A 16,753-nucleotide genomic window follows, 5' to 3' on the forward strand; every position below is an offset into this window, starting at 1 on the left:
CCACCTGCCCCACCGCTGCCCCCGGCACACCCCACTGCCCCCCAGCACCCCCACCTGCCCCACCGCTGTCCCCAGCACCCCCCAGAGCCCCCTAGCCCTGCCCCATGGCGCAGTGGGGATGAGTGGGTGCCCTCAGGACAGGACGTGCCGGCCCCCCCGAAGCCCCCCGGCCCCATCGGCCCCCGGCCCCTCAAGTAGCCCCCCCAACCCCTTCTCACCGCTCTCCCTGGTCTCTCTTGCAGTATCCATTGGGGGCCATGGACTGGGTAAGTGGCGCCGGGGGGGCACTTGGGGGGCTGAGGGGGGGCAGTTGAGGGGAGGGTAGGTTTGGGGTCCCCCCACGGCCCTGACCCTGCCCTTCCCCGCAGGTGCCTGCCTGGGCCCCACCATCCAGATTGGGGAGGAGACGGTGATCACGGTGGACGCAAAGGCAGCGGGACAGGGCAAGGTCACCTGCAAGGTGTCGACTCCCGACGGCGCCGAGCTGGACGTGGACGTGGTGGAGAACCACGACGGCACCTTCGACATCTTCTACACCGCGCCCGAGCCTGGCAAATACGTCATCACCATCCGCTTCGGCGGGGAGCACGTCCCCAACAGCCCCTTTCATGTCCTGGTGGGTTGGGGACCGTGGTGGGTGGGGTTTCTGTGAGTCTGGGGGGTTGTGGTAGGCACCACATGGGGCAGAGTTTGGGAGGTCTCTGGCATGGAGTAGGGAGACCACCGTGGGTGCCATGGGGCTGGGAGACTGTGGTGGATCCAAGGGGCAGGGTTGAAGGCACACTGGGCACCATGGGACAGAGATTTTGGAGACCAGGGTGACACTGTGGAGCAGGGAGGCTGTGGTGGGGTTGGACATCGTGGTGGGCACCAAGGGAGAGAGAGTTGGTCAGTGAGGAGTAACGAGAGCACAATGGGCACCGCAGGGCTGGGTAACCATGACGGGAGTCGTGGAATTGCGAGACCCTGGTGGGCACCCTGGGGCAGTGACAGGACCATGGTGGCCATCATGGAGCTAAGAGAGTTGGAAGACGTGGTGGGTTAGGGTTAGGGTTAGACTGTGGTCTAACCATGGGGTTGGGTGACCATGGTGAGTGCCATGGGGCCAGGGTCATGGTGGGCAGGGTCATGGTGGGGTTTGTAGGCTGTGAGGGTCACTCTGGGGCTGGGAGCCCACCACGGGGTTCTCACCCTCCTCTCTGCCATACAATCAGGCCACGGACGAGCCCCCGGCCACCGCCGAGAACCTCCGGCCCTTCAACCTCGTCATCCCCTTCACGGTGCAGAAGGGTGAGATCACAGGTACAGGGCAGGGCTCGGGGGGAAAGGGAGCACCCTGTGAGGCACCAGCCCCCCTCGGTGCCTCTGCTGACACAACGTGCCCCCAGGCGAGGTGCGGATGCCCTCGGGGAAGACGGCACGGCCCAGCATCACCGACAACAAGGACGGGACGGTGACGGTGCACTATGCCCCCTCCGAGAAGGGGCTGCACGAGATGGACATCCGCTACGACGGCAACCACATCCCTGGTGAGCCACTGCGGGGCACTGGGAGGTGGCTGAGGAAGGTCGATGTCACCATGGCCTGACTGGTGTCGAGGTGTCCTCGTTGGGTCCCTGGTTGGACACCCATGAGTTGAGTGCCCACCACGGTGTGGGTGTCTCTGTGGGGTGTCCCTTTGGCGTCCCTGGTCCCCGTGGGGCCCCTGACTGTCGATGTCCGTGTCCCCAGGGAGTCCCCTCCAGTTCTACGTGGACGCCATCAACCCACGCCACGTCAGTGCCTACGGGCCGGGGCTGAGCCACGGCATGGTCAACAAGCCCTGCACCTTCACCATCGTCACCAAGGACGCCGGCGAGGGTGAGTGGTGGCCAAGGGGGGGCTGGGATGGTCATGGGGACCCTGCAGTGCCACCAGGGCGGGGCTGGAGACCCCTGGTGCCTCCTGACACGTCCTGATGCCTTCCGTACCCCCAGGTGGGCTGTCGCTGGCAGTGGAAGGTCCCTCCAAGGCAGAGATCACCTGTCAGGACAACAAGGACGGGACGTGCACTGTGTCCTACCTGCCCACAGCTCCTGGTGACTACAGCATCATCGTGCGCTTCGACGACAAGCACATCCCGGGCAGCCCCTTCACAGCCAAGATCACCGGTGAGATGGGGGGGGGACAGCAGGGGCTTGGGGGTCCTCGGGGTTTCCACATGGCCATGGAGGCACCTGTGTGGTCATGGGGACTATGGCATTGTCATGGGAACACTTGTGGGGTCACGGGGACACCTTCCCTATGGCCACTGGGACCCCATCAAACAGCTGTGTGGTCCCTTTGGGACCCCACCCATCCTGCCTCCCACCTGGAGCTGATGTCCCCTCTGCTGGCATCTCTGCAGGGGACGATTCCATGCGCACGTCCCAGCTCAACGTGGGCACCTCGACCGACGTGTCGCTGAAGATCGCAGAGACCGACCTGAGCCTGCTGGCGGCCACCATCCGCGCACCCTCGGGCAACGAGGAGCCCTGCCTGCTCAAGAGGCTGCCCAACCGCCACATCGGTGCGTGGGGACACTGTAGGGACACAGGAGAACTGGGACAGGGGCTCATGAGAGGTGGATCTGGGACTTGGTGGGACGGGGGACAGTGGGGCTGTGAAATCACAGGGATGGGTGGCCCCATGGCACTGGGTCACCAGGGATTGGTGGCCATGGTCAGGAGGTGTGGGTGGTGATGAGGGACTGATGGACACAGTTATGGTGACCACGGGTTGGTAGAATTGCCCAGAGGTTGGTGGTGGTGGCCAAGGGCTGGAGGAGATGGCCAGGGCTGGGTGTCTGGCCCAGCGGCTGGTGGTTGTAGTCACAGGTTGGTGATGGCCAGGGCTGGTGGTGGTGGCTATGGGCTGATGGCAGGCTGTGACCACGGTGTCCCCCCCAGGCATCTCCTTCACGCCCAAGGAGGTGGGCGAGCACGTGGTGAGCGTGCGGAAGAGCGGGCAGCACGTCACCAACAGCCCCTTCAAGATCCTGGTGGGGCAGTCGGAGATCGGCGATGCCGGCCGGGTCAAGGTGTGGGGCCAGGGGCTGCTGGAGGGCCACACCTTCGAGGTGGCTGAGTTCATCGTGGACACACGCAGCGCTGGTGAGGCTGGGGGGAGAGTTGGCCGTGGCCAGGGCCAGGATGGGGTGGTGGCTGTGGTGGTGGTGTGGCCATAGCCAGGATGATTTGAGGGCCAAGGCCATGCCACAGCTGCAGCCAGCAGGATGGGGTGGTGACCACAGTGGTGGCATAGCCATCACCCATGTGGGAGGTGGCTAAGGCCATGCCACAGGTATGGCCAGCACAGGATGGGGTGGTGGCCATGGTTATGGCTGTGGTGTGGCCATGGCCAGGATGGAGTGGTGGCCGTGGCCACAGTGCAGCTGAGAGAGTGGTGCTGTGGTGACCACGACATGGCCATGGCCAGGATGGGGTGGTGGCTTTGATGGCTGGGTTGGGGTGGTGTCCATGGTGTGGCTGTGTCCAGGACAGGGAGAGCTGCCATGGGACACCTCTGAGTGTGTCCCTCTGGTTGCCCAGGCTATGGTGGGCTAGGCCTGTCCATTGAGGGCCCCAGCAAGGTGGACATCAACTGTGAGGACGTGGAGGACGGCACCTGCAAGGTCACCTACTGCCCCACCGAGCCCGGCAACTACATCATCAACATCAAGTTTGCTGACAAACATGTCCCAGGTGGGACCAGGGGGACAAGGGGGGGCACAGGGGTGCAGTGCAGGGTGCTGGGACCCTGGGAGGGGGTGACAGCTCCCTGAGGTGACCTTCTCCTGCAGGGAGCCCCTTCACAGTGAAGGTGACGGGTGAGGGCCGGATGAAGGAGAGCATCACACGCCGACGGCAGGCACCTTCCATCGCCACCGTTGGTAGCACCTGTGACCTCAACCTCAAAATCCCAGGTAGCCTTGGCCTTCCTCTTCCTCCTCCTCCTCCTCTCCTCCTTCATCATCCCTCATCCTCCTCTTCCGTGGGCTGAGGTGCCTCTCAGCCATTCCAGCTCTGACTTCTCCCTCTTTCTTCCTTCTCTCCCCTCTGTGTGTCTGTGTCCGTGTCCTTCCGTGCATCTGCACCTCTGTGCGTCCCTCTGGTTGTGCCACCACCCACCGGTACCTCCATCCACACCTTTGTCCGTGTGTCCATCCCTGGCTTCATCCGCCCGTGGCTCCATACATCCCTGCAACCCTCCCTACATCCATCCCCGTGTCCATCTCTCCCCGCACCAACCCCAACTTCCATCCCCGTGACCACCCATGTCTCCACCCATCACGATTCCATCATCCTTGTCTCCACGTCCATCCTTGCCTCCATCCCCGTGACCACGACTGTCTCCACCTGTTCGTGTCTCCACCGATCCCTACATCCATCCCTGCATCCATCCAACCCTGTCTCCATCCACGTCCCCACCACTCCTCCGTGCGCCCTTCTGTTCTCCCTCCCCGTGCCCACGTCCTGTGGTTCCCCTCGTGTCCCCGTGGTCCCCTCGTGTCCCCACTGTCCCCGTGTGTCCCCGCTGTCCGCCCGTGTCCCCGCGGGGCGCTCCCCAGGGAACTGGTTCCAGATGGTGTCGGCGCAGGAGCGGCTGACGCGCACGTTCACGCGCAGCAGCCACACCTACACGCGCACGGAGCGCACCGAGATCAGCAAGACGCGCGGCGGGGAGACCACGCGCGAGGTGCACGTGGAGGAGTCGACCCGCGTGGGCGGCGCCTTCCCCCGAGCCCCTCCGGAGCCCTTCGGCACCTTCGGGGCCTTCGGGCCCCGCGAGGGCATCGGTGCCTTCGGGGCCCCTGCACGCACACACGAGGGTGGGTCCTGCGGGGGGATTGTGTGTGCGGGGCATTGCTCGAGGGCTGGAGGTGCACGGGGGTGGGCGAGCTGGGCACCGTGCCTGCATGGGGGCAGCTGCACTGGCACACGTGGGGGTGTTTGCACGAGGGCCGTGTGCTCTGGGGCAGGGCATGGGCTTGCACGAGGGGTGTGTGAGTGCAGGGGAGTGTTTGCACGAGGACTGGGTGCAGGGGAGCACCGGTGTGTTTGCACAGGGCTGGGTTTGCATGAGGGCTGGCTGTGCAGGGCACTGGGATTGCACGGGGGCTGGGCACACTTGCACGTGGGAGTGCCCCTTGCACGGGGCTGCGTGTGCTCACAGGGGCTGTGTGTGCTCACACGAGGGCTCAGCACACGCCTTTCCACTCCCACCTGCACGTGCCCCTCGCACGAGGCCAGGACACGCCTGGGGATGGAGCTGGGACACTCCCTGGCACACGCACGGGGGCTGCCACGCTCACCAGGGGGGTGCTGCCCTTCGCGAGGGGACGTGCACGGAGGTTGGGGGCAACGCTGGCCCTTTGCACAAGCAGGCGTGCACACCTGCTCGTGGGGGGGGTGTGTGTGCTCACAGGGGTGCCCAGCTGCTCAGGGAGGGTGTGTGTGCTCACAGGGGTGTGTGTGCTCACAGGGGCGTGTGTGCTCACGCTGGGTCCACACCTGCTGAGAGGGTTGTGTGTGCCCTTGGCATGAGTGTGCAAACTCACAGGCGTCTGTGCTTGTGTGAGCATTTGCGTGCTGGCAAGCACACGTGTGTCCTCTGTGTGTGAAGGGGCACAGGGGGTGCATATGGGCTCTAGTGGGTGTCTGGATGTCAGGGCACCCTGGGGCCAGGATGGTGAGGTGACAGTGACGGCGTGACAGGGTCCTGGGGTGCCAGGGTGCCCTGGGGCCATGGTGACGACGTGACGAGGCAGTGGGGTACCCCAGTGCCCAGGTACCAGAGCGACAGGGTGACAGGATGACACAGTGCCCTGGTGACAGGATGCTGGGGTACCAGGGTGCTCTGGTGCTGGGGTGCCATAGTGACATGTCAGTGAGGAGATGGGGTGCTGAGGTGCTGGGGTGCCCTAGTGTTAGGGCGCCAGGTTTACAGGATGATGGAGTGATGCGGTGACGAGGTGCCCTGGTGGCAGGGTGACAGCGTGCCGTAGCGATGGGGCACCATAGCGGCACAGCAATGGGGTGACAGTGGGGTGATGTCAAAGTAACGCTGGGGTGCCCAGGTGCCTGGGGTGACGAGGTGTGTGCCTGCAGGCGAGGCGTCGGTGCAGGAGCTGACAGCGCAGGTGCTGAGCCCGTCGGGGCAGCGGCGCGAGGCCGAGGTGGTGCCGGGGGCCGCGGGGGTCTACAGCGTGCGCTTCGTGCCCCAGGAGACGGGCGCCCACACCGTCAGCGTCAAGTTCCGGGGGCAGCACGTTCCCGGGAGCCCCTTCCAGTTCACCGTGGGTCCCCTGGGAGAGGGTGGTGCCCACAAGGTGCGCGCGGGGGGCACCGGCCTTCAGCGCGCCGTGGCCGGCACGCCAGGTACGGGGGTCTGCCTGGGATGGTGGGGTCTGCCTGGGATGGTGGGGTCTGCCAGGTACAGGGGGGTCAGCTGGGTATGGGGAAGGCATGGGGGCGTGGGGAGGACTGGGGAGATATGGGGGTTCTGTGTGTGATGGGGATGGGGGGGCAATGAGGGAGACGTGGGGGTCAATGGGGTGTGGGTGCTGTTGTGGGGCTGGGGTTGTTGAGGGGGACAGTGGGGGTCTGGGTGCTATTGGGTGATGGGGGCAATGGGGAGGTGCTAGGGGTAGAGAGGATGTTGGTGAAATTGGGGGCTCTGGGGTGCTGTGATGGGGGATTTGGGTACAGTTGGGTGTGGGGGCAATGTGAGGGTGCTATGGGAGATCTGGGTGCCTTGGGGTGGGTGCAGGTCTGTGACTGTCCTGGGGTGCCACTGGGGGCCGGGGTGACCCTGGTGCCCCCCTCCCCCAGCTGAGTTCAGCATCTGGACGCGCGAGGCGGGCGCGGGGGGTCTCTCCATCGCTGTCGAGGGGCCCAGCAAGGCTGAGATCTCCTTCGAGGACCGCAAGGACGGCTCCTGTGGTGTCTCCTACCTGGTGCAGGAGCCAGGTGAGCAGGGGCTGCCCCCACTGCCCCCCAACACTCCCAACACACCAAGAACCTTCCCCCCTGCCCCCCCAAATGGTGGTAAGCCTGGGGCCAGGACTGTGGGACCCCCATGCAAAGGTGTCCCCAAGTCTGAGGATGTCCCCAGGTGAGGGTGTCCCCACATAAGGATGTCTCTGTGCACAGGTGTCCCCACGGAAGGGTTTCCTCATGTGTGGGGTCCCTTTGTGTGGGGTCTTGGTGTGTGGGGTCCCCACCTGACTGTCCACGTGTCCCCCAGGTGACTATGAAGTGTCCATCAAGTTCAACGAGGAGCACATCCCCGACAGCCCCTTTGTTGTCCCCGTGGCCTCCCACTCTGACGACGCCCGGCGCCTCACTGTCACCAGCCTGCAGGTACTGGGGACACCCACCGTGTCACCCTGGGCTCCCAGACACTCTCTGGGTCCCCAGGTCACCCCTGGGGCCATTCTGAGCCCCTGTGGCACCCTTGGGACTCCCACTCCTTTGGGTCTCCTGTGGCACCCTTGGGACCCTCTGAGGGCCACTCTCTCTCTTCCCCATGTCACCCTTGGGACCCTCCCTGCTGCCACCACCTGTCACCCCTGGGCCCCATGGTGCCCCCCTGTCCTGCCTGTGTCCCTGATGCCACCGTGGTGTCCCTGCAGGAGACGGTGGCCGTGAACCAGCCGGCGTCGTTTGCGGTGCAGCTGAACGGGGCGCGCGGGGTCATCGACGCCAAAGTGCACACGCCTGCGGGGGTGGTGGAGGAGTGCTACGTGTCCGAGCTGGACAGCGGTGAGGGGACACTGTGGGGGCACTGGGCTTGGGGATTGGGGGGGGATGGACACAGGGCATGGGGACATGGCATGTGGGGCTCGGGGACATGAGGTATATGGGGACAGAGGGACACGGGGCATGGGGACACAGGACACACCAGTCTGTCCCCCCAGACCGATACATGCTGGAGTTCTTGCCGTGTGAGAATGGGGTGTGGGCACAGGGAAACACAGGGACACGGGGACATAGGGATATGGGACATGGGGACACTGCTGTGACACAGTGCTCCCCCAGACCAACACACACTGGGGGTCCTGCTGTGTGAAAATTGGGTGTGGGGACGCGGGGTGTGGGGACACAGATCACGGGGACACGGTGCCATGTGTGCTTCCCCCAGACCGGTACGCGCTGGGGTTCCTGCCGCGTGAGAACGGGGTGCACTCCATCGACCTGCGCTTCAACGGGCGCCACGTGCCCGGCAGCCCCTTCAACATCCGCGTGGGCGAGCAGAGCCAGGCTGGGGACCCCGGGCTCGTCACCGCCTTCGGGCCCGGCCTCGAGGGCGGCCGCACAGGTGACACCGCTGTGGAGACAGGGACACGGCTGTGGGAGGGGGTTGGGGACACCATGGCCGTGTGGGGGCGAGGATGGAGATGTGGCCATGGTGGTGACAGTGGAGATGTGGCCGCAGGAATTGACGTGATGGGGACGTGGCCGTGGGTGGTGGCCACAGTGGGGTCACAGTGTCCCCCCCCATGGTGCCATCCTCGTGTCCCCTGTGTCCCAGGGGTGCCTTCGGAGTTCCTGGTGCAGACGGCCAACGCAGGGGCAGGGGCACTGGCCGTCACCATCGATGGCCCCTCCAAGGTGGAGCTGGACTGCACTGAGGTCCCTGAGGGCCACCGTGTCACCTACACCCCCATGGCCCCTGGCAACTACCTCATCTCCATCAAGTACGGGGGTCCCCACCACATCGTGGGCAGCCCCTTCAAGGCCAAGGTCACCGGTATGGCTTGGGGGGGGACACGGGGATGGGGGAATGGGTGAGAGGGGATCTGGGGGGGAAAGTCGGGGGTCCCCAGTGTGGAGTGACAAGGGTCAGTGATGAGCATGATGGGGGTGGCAGGGAGATGGCAGGAGGACCCCCAGGGTGACATGAACGGGGGTGTTCCCAGGGCGGCGTCATAGGCAGTACCAGCAGGACGTGATGGGGTGTCCCCAGGGCGGTGGCACAGGGGGTCCTGGGGGTGGGTGACGTGGTGAAAGAGCTCCAGGGTGACATGATGGGCTGTCCCTGGAAGGTGCTGCTGTAACCCCCCAGCACAGTGTGACGGTGGGGGGGTGTCCCCATGGTGGGAGCTGACAGCGTCCCCCCCATGTTCCCCAGGCCCTCGGCTGTCGGGGGGGCACAGCCTGCACGAGACCTCGACGGTGCTGGTGGAGCCGGTGGCACGGGGGGGCTCGCGGGGCCCCCCTGCCTTCGGGGGGGTCACCAAGGCCCCGTCGGACGCGGGGCAGGTGGTGGCCCGAGGGCCGGGGCTGGCGAGCGCCCGCCTGGGCCACAAGAACCACTTCACAGTGGACTGCAGCAAGGCCGGTGAGGGGCCGGGGGGGCCTGGGGGGAGGAGATGGGGGTCAGCAGGGGGGGTCCTGGGAGGGTTTGGGGTGGATCAGCAGGAGGGTGCGGTGGGGGGACTTGGGTGCAGTGTTGGGGTTTGGGGTGCACTGGGGGGCTCTTGGGTCTCAAGCTCAGGGTGACACCTCCTGTGCCCCCCCTAGGCACAAACAGGCTGCTGGTGGGGGCGGTGCAGTGGGGGTGTGGGATGCAGTGAGGGGTTGGGATGCAGTGGGGGACGTGGGATGCAATGGGAGTTGTGGGGTGCAGTGAGGGGTCTGGGATGCAGTAGGGGTGTGGGGTGCAGTGGGAGGTGGGCGAGTGGGGGTATGGGGTGCATTGGGGGTCTGGGATGCAGTGGGAGGTGTGGGGTGCATTGGGGGATCTGGGATGCAGTGGGAGGTGTGGGGTGCAGTGGGAGGTGTGGGGTGCAGTGCAAGGTCTGGGATGCAGTGGGGGGTGTGGGATGCAGTGGGACTGTGGGGTGCATTGGGGGGTCTGGGATGCAGTGGGAGGTGTGGGATGCATTGGGGGGTCTGGGATGCAGTGGGAGGTGTGGGATGCAGTGGGGGATGTGGGATGCAGTGGGAGGTGTGGGATGCAGTGGGAGGTGTGGGATGCAGTGGGAGGTGTGGGATGCAGTGGGAGGTGTGGGATGCATTGGGGGGTCTGGGATGCAGTGGGAGGTGTGGGATGCAGTGGGAGGTGTGAGGTGCAGTGGGAGGTGCGGGGTGCGCTGGCGGGGAGACCTCAGGTCAGGATGTCACCCCCTGTCCTCCCCCCAGGCACAAACATGCTGCTGGTGGGGGTGCACGGCCCCAAGGCGCCGTGCGAGGAGGTGCACGTGAAGCACGAGGGGAACCGGGTGTACACGGTGACCTACAGCGTGCGGGAGCGGGGCGAGTACGTGCTGCTGCTGCGCTGGGGGGACCGCGACGTGCCGGGCAGCCCCTTCCGCGTCACCGCCGCCTGAGAGCCCCCCGGGGGTCTGGGGGGGGCCCGGGCCTGGCAATAAAGCACTGGGAGAGGAGGAGCTGTCTGTCTGAGTGATGTCGGGGCGTGATGTGGGGGTGACGGCTGAGTGACCCCGAGCAGGACACCGGAGTGCTGGGGGGGTCCGGGGCAGCGCGTCATGGTCCTGGAGGGCCCTTGAGGGGGGTCCAGGGTGGGATTATGAGGTCGTGGCGCGGGATGGGGTGGTCCGGAGGGGGACACTGAGGTTTGGGGGTCTGGGGCAGAACGAGGGGGTCCCTGGGGTGCGGGACGGGCGCGGAGGCGCCCGCGGTGCCGCCGTCCGGCAGGGGGCGCTGTGGCCGCGGCGTCCCCGCGTCCCCTCAAGGGCACGGCGCGCTGCGCGTGCGGGGCCACAACGGCGGGAGGCGGGGCCTGCGGGCCCGGGGCGTTACCGGGGCGTTACAGGAGAGGCGGAGCCGGCGCTGCGAGGGGGCGTGGCTCACCGGCGGGGGCGTGGCTCACCGGCGGGGGCGTGGCTCACCGGCGGAGGGGGCGGAGTGCCGAGTTCCCGGGGCGGGGCGGGCGGGGCGAGCTGGGGGGCGTGTCCAGCACGGGGGCGGCGGGACCCGGAAGCGGCGGCGGCGGCTCCCGGCGGGTTCCGGTCGCTCCCGGTCGGTCCAGATCCCGCTCCTGCTCCCGGCGGCGGCTGCCGGAGGGTCCCGATCCCGGCGGGCCCCGGTCCCGGCGCGGCACGGGCATGGCGGGCCGCGGGAAGCTGATCGCCGTGATGGGCGATGAGGACACGGTGACCGGGTTCCTGCTGGGCGGCATCGGCGAGCTGGACAAGCACCGGCGGCCCAACTTCCTGGTGGTGGAGAAGGAGACGAGCCTGGCCGAGATCGAGGAAACCTTTCGGTGAGGGCGGAACGGAGGCGTCCCGGCGGGTCTGGGGGCTCTGAGTGGGCTCGGGAAGGGCTGTGGGCTCCCGGGGGGTCCCTGGGGTGGTCCCCGGAGGGAGTCTCGGTGGTCCCTGGGGAGGGGCTGGGCGGGTTTTGGGGTCTGGAGGATCCCAGGAGCCCTGGGGGGCGTTCTGGGGAGTCTGGGGCAGTTGGAGAGGGGACCCAGGGGCAGTTGGAGAGGGGTCCCGGGAGCCTCGGGGGAGGGTTTGGGAGCCTCAGGGGAGGGTATGGGGGGATTTGGGGTCTGGAGGGTCCCAGGAGTCCCTGGGAAGGTGTCAGGGGGATCTCAGCAGTGTCCGGGGCGGGGGTGGTTCTCAGGGGTGCTTAGAGGAGCTCAGGGGCTCCAAGGAATCCCAGCACTCCCCTGTGCCACCGCCGCGCTGGGGCCCCGTCCCTGGGGGAGGTTTCTGCGTGCCCCCCTCACCCTCCGTTTCCCTGTTCCAGGGGTTTCCTGGCGCGGGAGGACGTGGGGATGATCCTGATCTCGCAAGCGCTGGCGGAGCAGATCCGGCCGGCGGTCGCAGCCCACGCCCGGGCCCTGCCCGCGGTGCTCGAGATCCCCTCCAAGGACCACCCGTACGACCCGGCCCGGGACTCGGTGCTGCGCCGCGCCCGCGGGCTCTTCGCTCCCGATGAGCTGCGATAGAGGCCCCGGGCACCCCCGGACCTTCAAATCCCCCCGTGCCCCACCTAGGAACCTCCAGCCTCCCCCAGGACCCCAGAAACCCTCCCTGGTACCTCTAAATGCCACAGGAGCCCTCCCGAACATCCCTTGGACAGCAAAAACCACCAACAGTCCCCCTGGTACTCCCTCGGTATCCCCAAACCACCTCAGCCACCCCAAACTGCCCCTCTGTGCTGCGCTCGTGGCCTCCTCGTGCCCGACCACCTGTGGCACCTCCCCAGCCCCCTCAGCCTCTTCACACCCAACAGACCCCACCTGGTGCCCCAGAACAGCCCCTGGCATCCCACGGGGTCTCCAGCACAGGGAAATCCTCCTGGGAGTTCCTGGCAGTTCCCACATCTGATGGTCCCCACCCCACTGGGTCCCCAGCCCACCCCAGGGTGCTGCCTGGGGGTCATACGGGGTGCCTGTGGGTGCTGTGAGGTGCCTGAGGGTGTCCCACAGGTCTGGGGGGTGACAGAGAGACCCTGGTGTGTCCCTGAGGGGGCCCCACGGGTGCCCCGTGACCGTGTCTCAGCTGCGTCCCGTGACAGGGAAGTGCCACCACCGGATCCCGCCGGATCCCGCCTGCGGGCAGGGAGGGACAGCAGGGAGGGGGGGCCAGGGACACCCCAAGGACACCAGGAGTTGTCACTGTGACCTTGTTGCCATCCCCACAGCCCTCCCTCAGCCCCCCTGCCCTGGTAGCACCCTGGGGTGGGGGGGTGTCTGGTATTTATTGCCCTCCCCCTGTAACCAAGTGACGTTTGTGTCCCCCCCATGTGTGTGTCTTCTCAGTGTCCCCAACATGTGCTGACACCACTCATCATCTGCTGTGCTCTGTGGGGCACCGGGGGACACACAGGGGGACAGGGACCTGAGGGGGGGACACAGGAATGGGGGCATGGAGGGGAGCACGCGGAGATGTGGCACAGGGACATGCTCTGGAGCACAGGTGGGACAGTGACACGCTGTGGGGGGTGACAGTGACACAGTGGGGACACACTGTGGGGCACGGGGTGGGGGGGACAGGAACGGGAGGGTCATGGGGATGTGGCACAGGGACCACATGTGCCACGGAGCACTGTTGGGACAGGGATGGAGGGGGGACGTGCTGGGACAGGCACCACATCAGGGGGGCTCAGACCCGCGGGCACGGGGGCACCCCGACTCCCCCATGGCCCCCAAGCCCGGGGGGGTGACCGAGATCGCAGGGAGGCCCGAGGGTGGCAGTGCTGGGGGACACACAGCTGGGCAGGCACGGACACAGGTGTCACAGGTGTCACACCCAGGACACTGGAAGCAGCGATGAGATAAGAAAAGGAACAACAATGCCATTAAACAGTGTACAGAGAGGGGAAGCAATTCACAGGTCATTCCGGGGGAACCGGCCCCACACTGCGGCCAGCTGGGAAAGACACCATGGAGAGGAGATGCCCCTTCGGGTGGCACAGAATGACCCCGAGGCCCTGGCTGTGCCCACCCTGCCTGCTGCAGAACTTAACCCCATCCTGGCCGGAACCAGCACACCCGGCCAGCACGGGCTTGGGAAGGGCAGGTCCTGCCTGACCAACCTGATCCCCTGCAGGGACCAGGTGACCCACCCGGTGGGTGAGGGGAAGGCTGTGGGTGTGTCTACCTGGAGTTCAGCAAAGCCTCGGACACCATCTCCCACGGCACACTCGTGGAAAAGCTGCAGCCCACGGCTGGGACAGCGCACTCTGTGCTGGGTTGAGGGTCCAGGGAGTGCTGGGGAACGGGGATGCATCCAGTTGGCATCTGGGCACCAGTGGTGTCCCCCAGGGATCAGTGCTGGGCCCAGCCCTCTTTAATATCTTTATCGATGATCTGGCTGAGGGTATCGAGTCCATCATTAGCAAATTGGTGGACAACACCAAGCTGGAGGGGAGTGTGGATCTGCTGGAGGGCTCTGCAGAGGGACCTGGCCAGGCTGGATCCATGGGCTGAGACCAACAGGGTTGAAGGTCAACAAGACCAAGTGCCAGGTCCTGCACTTTGGCCACAACAACCCCCTGCAGCTGCAGGCTGGGGGGCTGGAAAGTGGCCCAGCAGAGGGGGTGCTGGCCATGAGGAATAATTTCAGCACAGAAAGGATGGTTAGATATTGGAATGGGCTGCCCAGGGAGGTGGTGGGGTGACTGTCACAGGTGGGACACGAGTTTGAAGAAAGAACCCCTTGGCTTTCTAAACTTCTCAGAGAGGAGCCTGGATCCCATCTAAGCCCCAGAGACTTTGTCAGCGATGTAAGTACAACTTTGTCACGCAGCATTAAAGATGGCAAACTGGGTATATTTATGTAAAAGGAATTATTTATTATGACAAATAGACACAAGATCTTATTTACTACACAATACAAAACCTAAAATTACTGGTAGTGTGCAGTATAGTGCATTATATCAAAGTAATTTTTTTTTTTTTACTTTTTACTTAAATTTTACTTTAAAAACAAAAATTAAAGCCAGCAAAAAGAAACAGTCATTAGAGATTAGTGTAACACACCATCCCAGTGCTTGTGGGCAGATCTCTTTTTCTTTACCTTGAAGAGAATCCTTGAAGGGTTGTTCCCACTAGGAGGGAGAAGACTCCACACACACCCCCAAGAAGAGTATGTTAGAAAAATCTGATCACATAAAAGTGGACTGGGCTTTTATAGGATAAAGGGATGACTGCCAGACCCACATCTCCAGGTCGGTTTAGCAGCTTATCTGCCAAATCTTTGCCTCACTACCAGGATGCTGATTTGGGGTGATGAGCCAGACTGGTACTTGGAATGCAGTACAAACTCTTACCTTTCTGCTATAAAAGCACCCACTGCATAAGTACATTATTGTTAAATATGCTGAGCTCCTAATTTTTACTATTTTATCTCAACTCGTGTACTTTAAAAGATGTTAGCTGTATTATAATCACACCTTACACTTTTACACGCAAAATTCTTAGAAAAATCAGCGTTGGCAGTATTAAACTGAGCATAATACAGAACTAGCTATTGATTCTGTTATTTCAATTTTATGTACTTCTGGAATGGTCAGCATCCTCATTTGTTGGATTAGGTGTGACACAGATATACAATGGCTACTAATAAAAAGAATTAAAAGACATTCTGATTAATAACAATATTACAACTACAGGGCATAACATTTAATTCAGAAAGTGCTTGGGGACTATCCAAACAAGTCATTCAATGTTATCATTTGGAGTTGCTTCAAGAGGCACAGGACTCAAGAAAGCTTGTGAAACAGGATGACCTATTGGACCATATAGGTTATTTATCTGATACATATATATTTTTACATATATATATATATATTTATCTTGTAATCTTTTATCCCATTCAGACTCATGTGTTCACCAAACCATTTCCAGCTCCACAATCCCATTTTCTTGGGGATAATAAAGTGTGTGGAAAACCTGTTTGACACCTTCCCTCGTGGCCCAGCCTTGTACCATCACACTGCTGAATTGTGATCCGTTGTCACTTCATACAGTCTGGGGACAGGGAGACCCGAAAACCGGTTACTGAGTCCCAAAATAGCCTGCTTTTAGTGGCATCTGACAGCCCAGAGACCACTCCCACGCCTGTCAGTGTGTCCTCACAACCACTGGATGTCCCCAGAGGGCCAATATAATCAATCTGCCAAATGTTTTGTTGCTTTTCATATGTAAAGGTGGTACCTGCTCTGGGTGATTTTACCCAAGTCTTACCTGGCGCTGGGGACATTGTGTGAGAACGCCTTTTACAAATCGTTCTGCTCAATGGCCACCCTCTACTCTGTGCTGTTAAAAAAAATATGAAGCTTCCCGTCCAGTTTGCCTTAATTTATTTACAGGGTAGCCGCTTGCCCAGTCGGTACCAGGGCTGAGGATCTTCCAACAGATCCATTTTTATCTTTTTAATTGTTGTCATCTGACCCAGCTGGTTGTTCCCATAAGTCTGCAAGGCTTTATCCTTTTACCCATCTGTGTGGATTGGTGGGCACTGAGCCTGTGACAGCAACCACTTCCAACCTTCCTTCCTCCAAACCTCTTTTCCATCCACTTGCCAGCCTAAAGCTTCCCACTGACACAACCACTGTGTGGCACCAGCCCAGACTGCATGGGTATCAACACATATTGTCCTTGCCTTCTCTTTTACTGCCAGTAAAGCTTTCACCTCTCCCACCTGTGCACTTCCCATTCCTCCTTCTGCTGCTCCCCCTCCTGTCTGAATGTTAAGGGCAACTGCTCTGTACTTCCATTTACCATCTCTGTGTTTGGCTGAGGCATCAGTAAACCAGACACCTTTTTAATTTCAGCCTGATGTAACTGCAGGAGCATCAGGTACAGGACTCTGTTTACGTGGCTGGTGCAGAGCCAGTGTACCTGGGGGTCACAGCTATTTGTAATTTGGAAGGTTCTGTCCGCCCCTCAGTTATATCCATCTGATCCACAACTCCTGAGACACAGGCACAGCTTTGTGTGCTGCTGGTCTCTGTGCAATCCCATCTGCTGGGACTGACAGGTTATTATATTTAGGTCCTCGGACTTGTAAGGCTGACACTGGTTAATTTTTTCTACTTGTTTAAGAGCTCAGGTCAGAGATAATAATCCCCTTTCCCAGCTAATTTATCTTCTTTCAGTATCTTTTAATGCTATGGAACTAAACCCTAAGGGTAATTTGTGTCCATGAGGGCCCTTCTGGAACATATTACAGCAAGTCCCCTCTTCAGCAAAACCCAGTTCAGCTGTTATAGGATAACTGGGGTGAACTGGCCCAAGTGACTGATATGTTTTT

At 62.4% G+C, this 16,753-nt stretch overlaps 2 protein-coding genes across 2 annotated transcripts in view; both read left to right on the top strand.

Annotated features, from left to right (window-relative positions):
* The window catches only part of FLNC (filamin C), a 28,048-nt gene extending 17,694 nt beyond the window's left edge, over positions 1 to 10,354 (top strand). Inside the window, exons 29-47 of the mRNA XM_050323857.1 lie at positions 243 to 266; positions 369 to 616; positions 1,215 to 1,302; positions 1,389 to 1,529; positions 1,732 to 1,860; positions 1,977 to 2,150; positions 2,387 to 2,548; positions 2,928 to 3,131; positions 3,570 to 3,722; positions 3,821 to 3,943; positions 4,589 to 4,849; positions 6,129 to 6,398; positions 6,852 to 6,989; positions 7,267 to 7,382; positions 7,655 to 7,784; positions 8,164 to 8,340; positions 8,554 to 8,772; positions 9,154 to 9,363; positions 10,167 to 10,354. Of these exons, the coding sequence (XP_050179814.1) occupies positions 243 to 266; positions 369 to 616; positions 1,215 to 1,302; positions 1,389 to 1,529; positions 1,732 to 1,860; positions 1,977 to 2,150; positions 2,387 to 2,548; positions 2,928 to 3,131; positions 3,570 to 3,722; positions 3,821 to 3,943; positions 4,589 to 4,849; positions 6,129 to 6,398; positions 6,852 to 6,989; positions 7,267 to 7,382; positions 7,655 to 7,784; positions 8,164 to 8,340; positions 8,554 to 8,772; positions 9,154 to 9,363; positions 10,167 to 10,354 (3,155 nt within the window). The remainder of the gene's footprint in view (positions 1 to 242; positions 267 to 368; positions 617 to 1,214; positions 1,303 to 1,388; positions 1,530 to 1,731; positions 1,861 to 1,976; positions 2,151 to 2,386; positions 2,549 to 2,927; positions 3,132 to 3,569; positions 3,723 to 3,820; positions 3,944 to 4,588; positions 4,850 to 6,128; positions 6,399 to 6,851; positions 6,990 to 7,266; positions 7,383 to 7,654; positions 7,785 to 8,163; positions 8,341 to 8,553; positions 8,773 to 9,153; positions 9,364 to 10,166) is intronic.
* Positions 10,355 to 10,957: 603 nt separating this feature from the next.
* On the top strand, positions 10,958 to 12,787 carry ATP6V1F (ATPase H+ transporting V1 subunit F). The gene is made up of 2 exons (XM_050323855.1): positions 10,958 to 11,250; positions 11,739 to 12,787. Exons 1-2 carry the CDS (start codon positions 11,093 to 11,095, stop codon positions 11,938 to 11,940), a joined length of 360 nt encoding a protein of 119 aa, XP_050179812.1. The 5' UTR covers positions 10,958 to 11,092; the 3' UTR covers positions 11,941 to 12,787.
* The last annotated feature ends 3,966 nt before the right edge of the window (positions 12,788 to 16,753 follow it).

Source organism: Myiozetetes cayanensis, unplaced genomic scaffold (genome assembly GCF_022539395.1).
Source record: "Myiozetetes cayanensis isolate MyiCay16 unplaced genomic scaffold, myiCay2020 scf3, whole genome shotgun sequence".
In the NCBI taxonomy this organism is placed as follows: domain Eukaryota; kingdom Metazoa; phylum Chordata; class Aves; order Passeriformes; family Tyrannidae; genus Myiozetetes; species Myiozetetes cayanensis.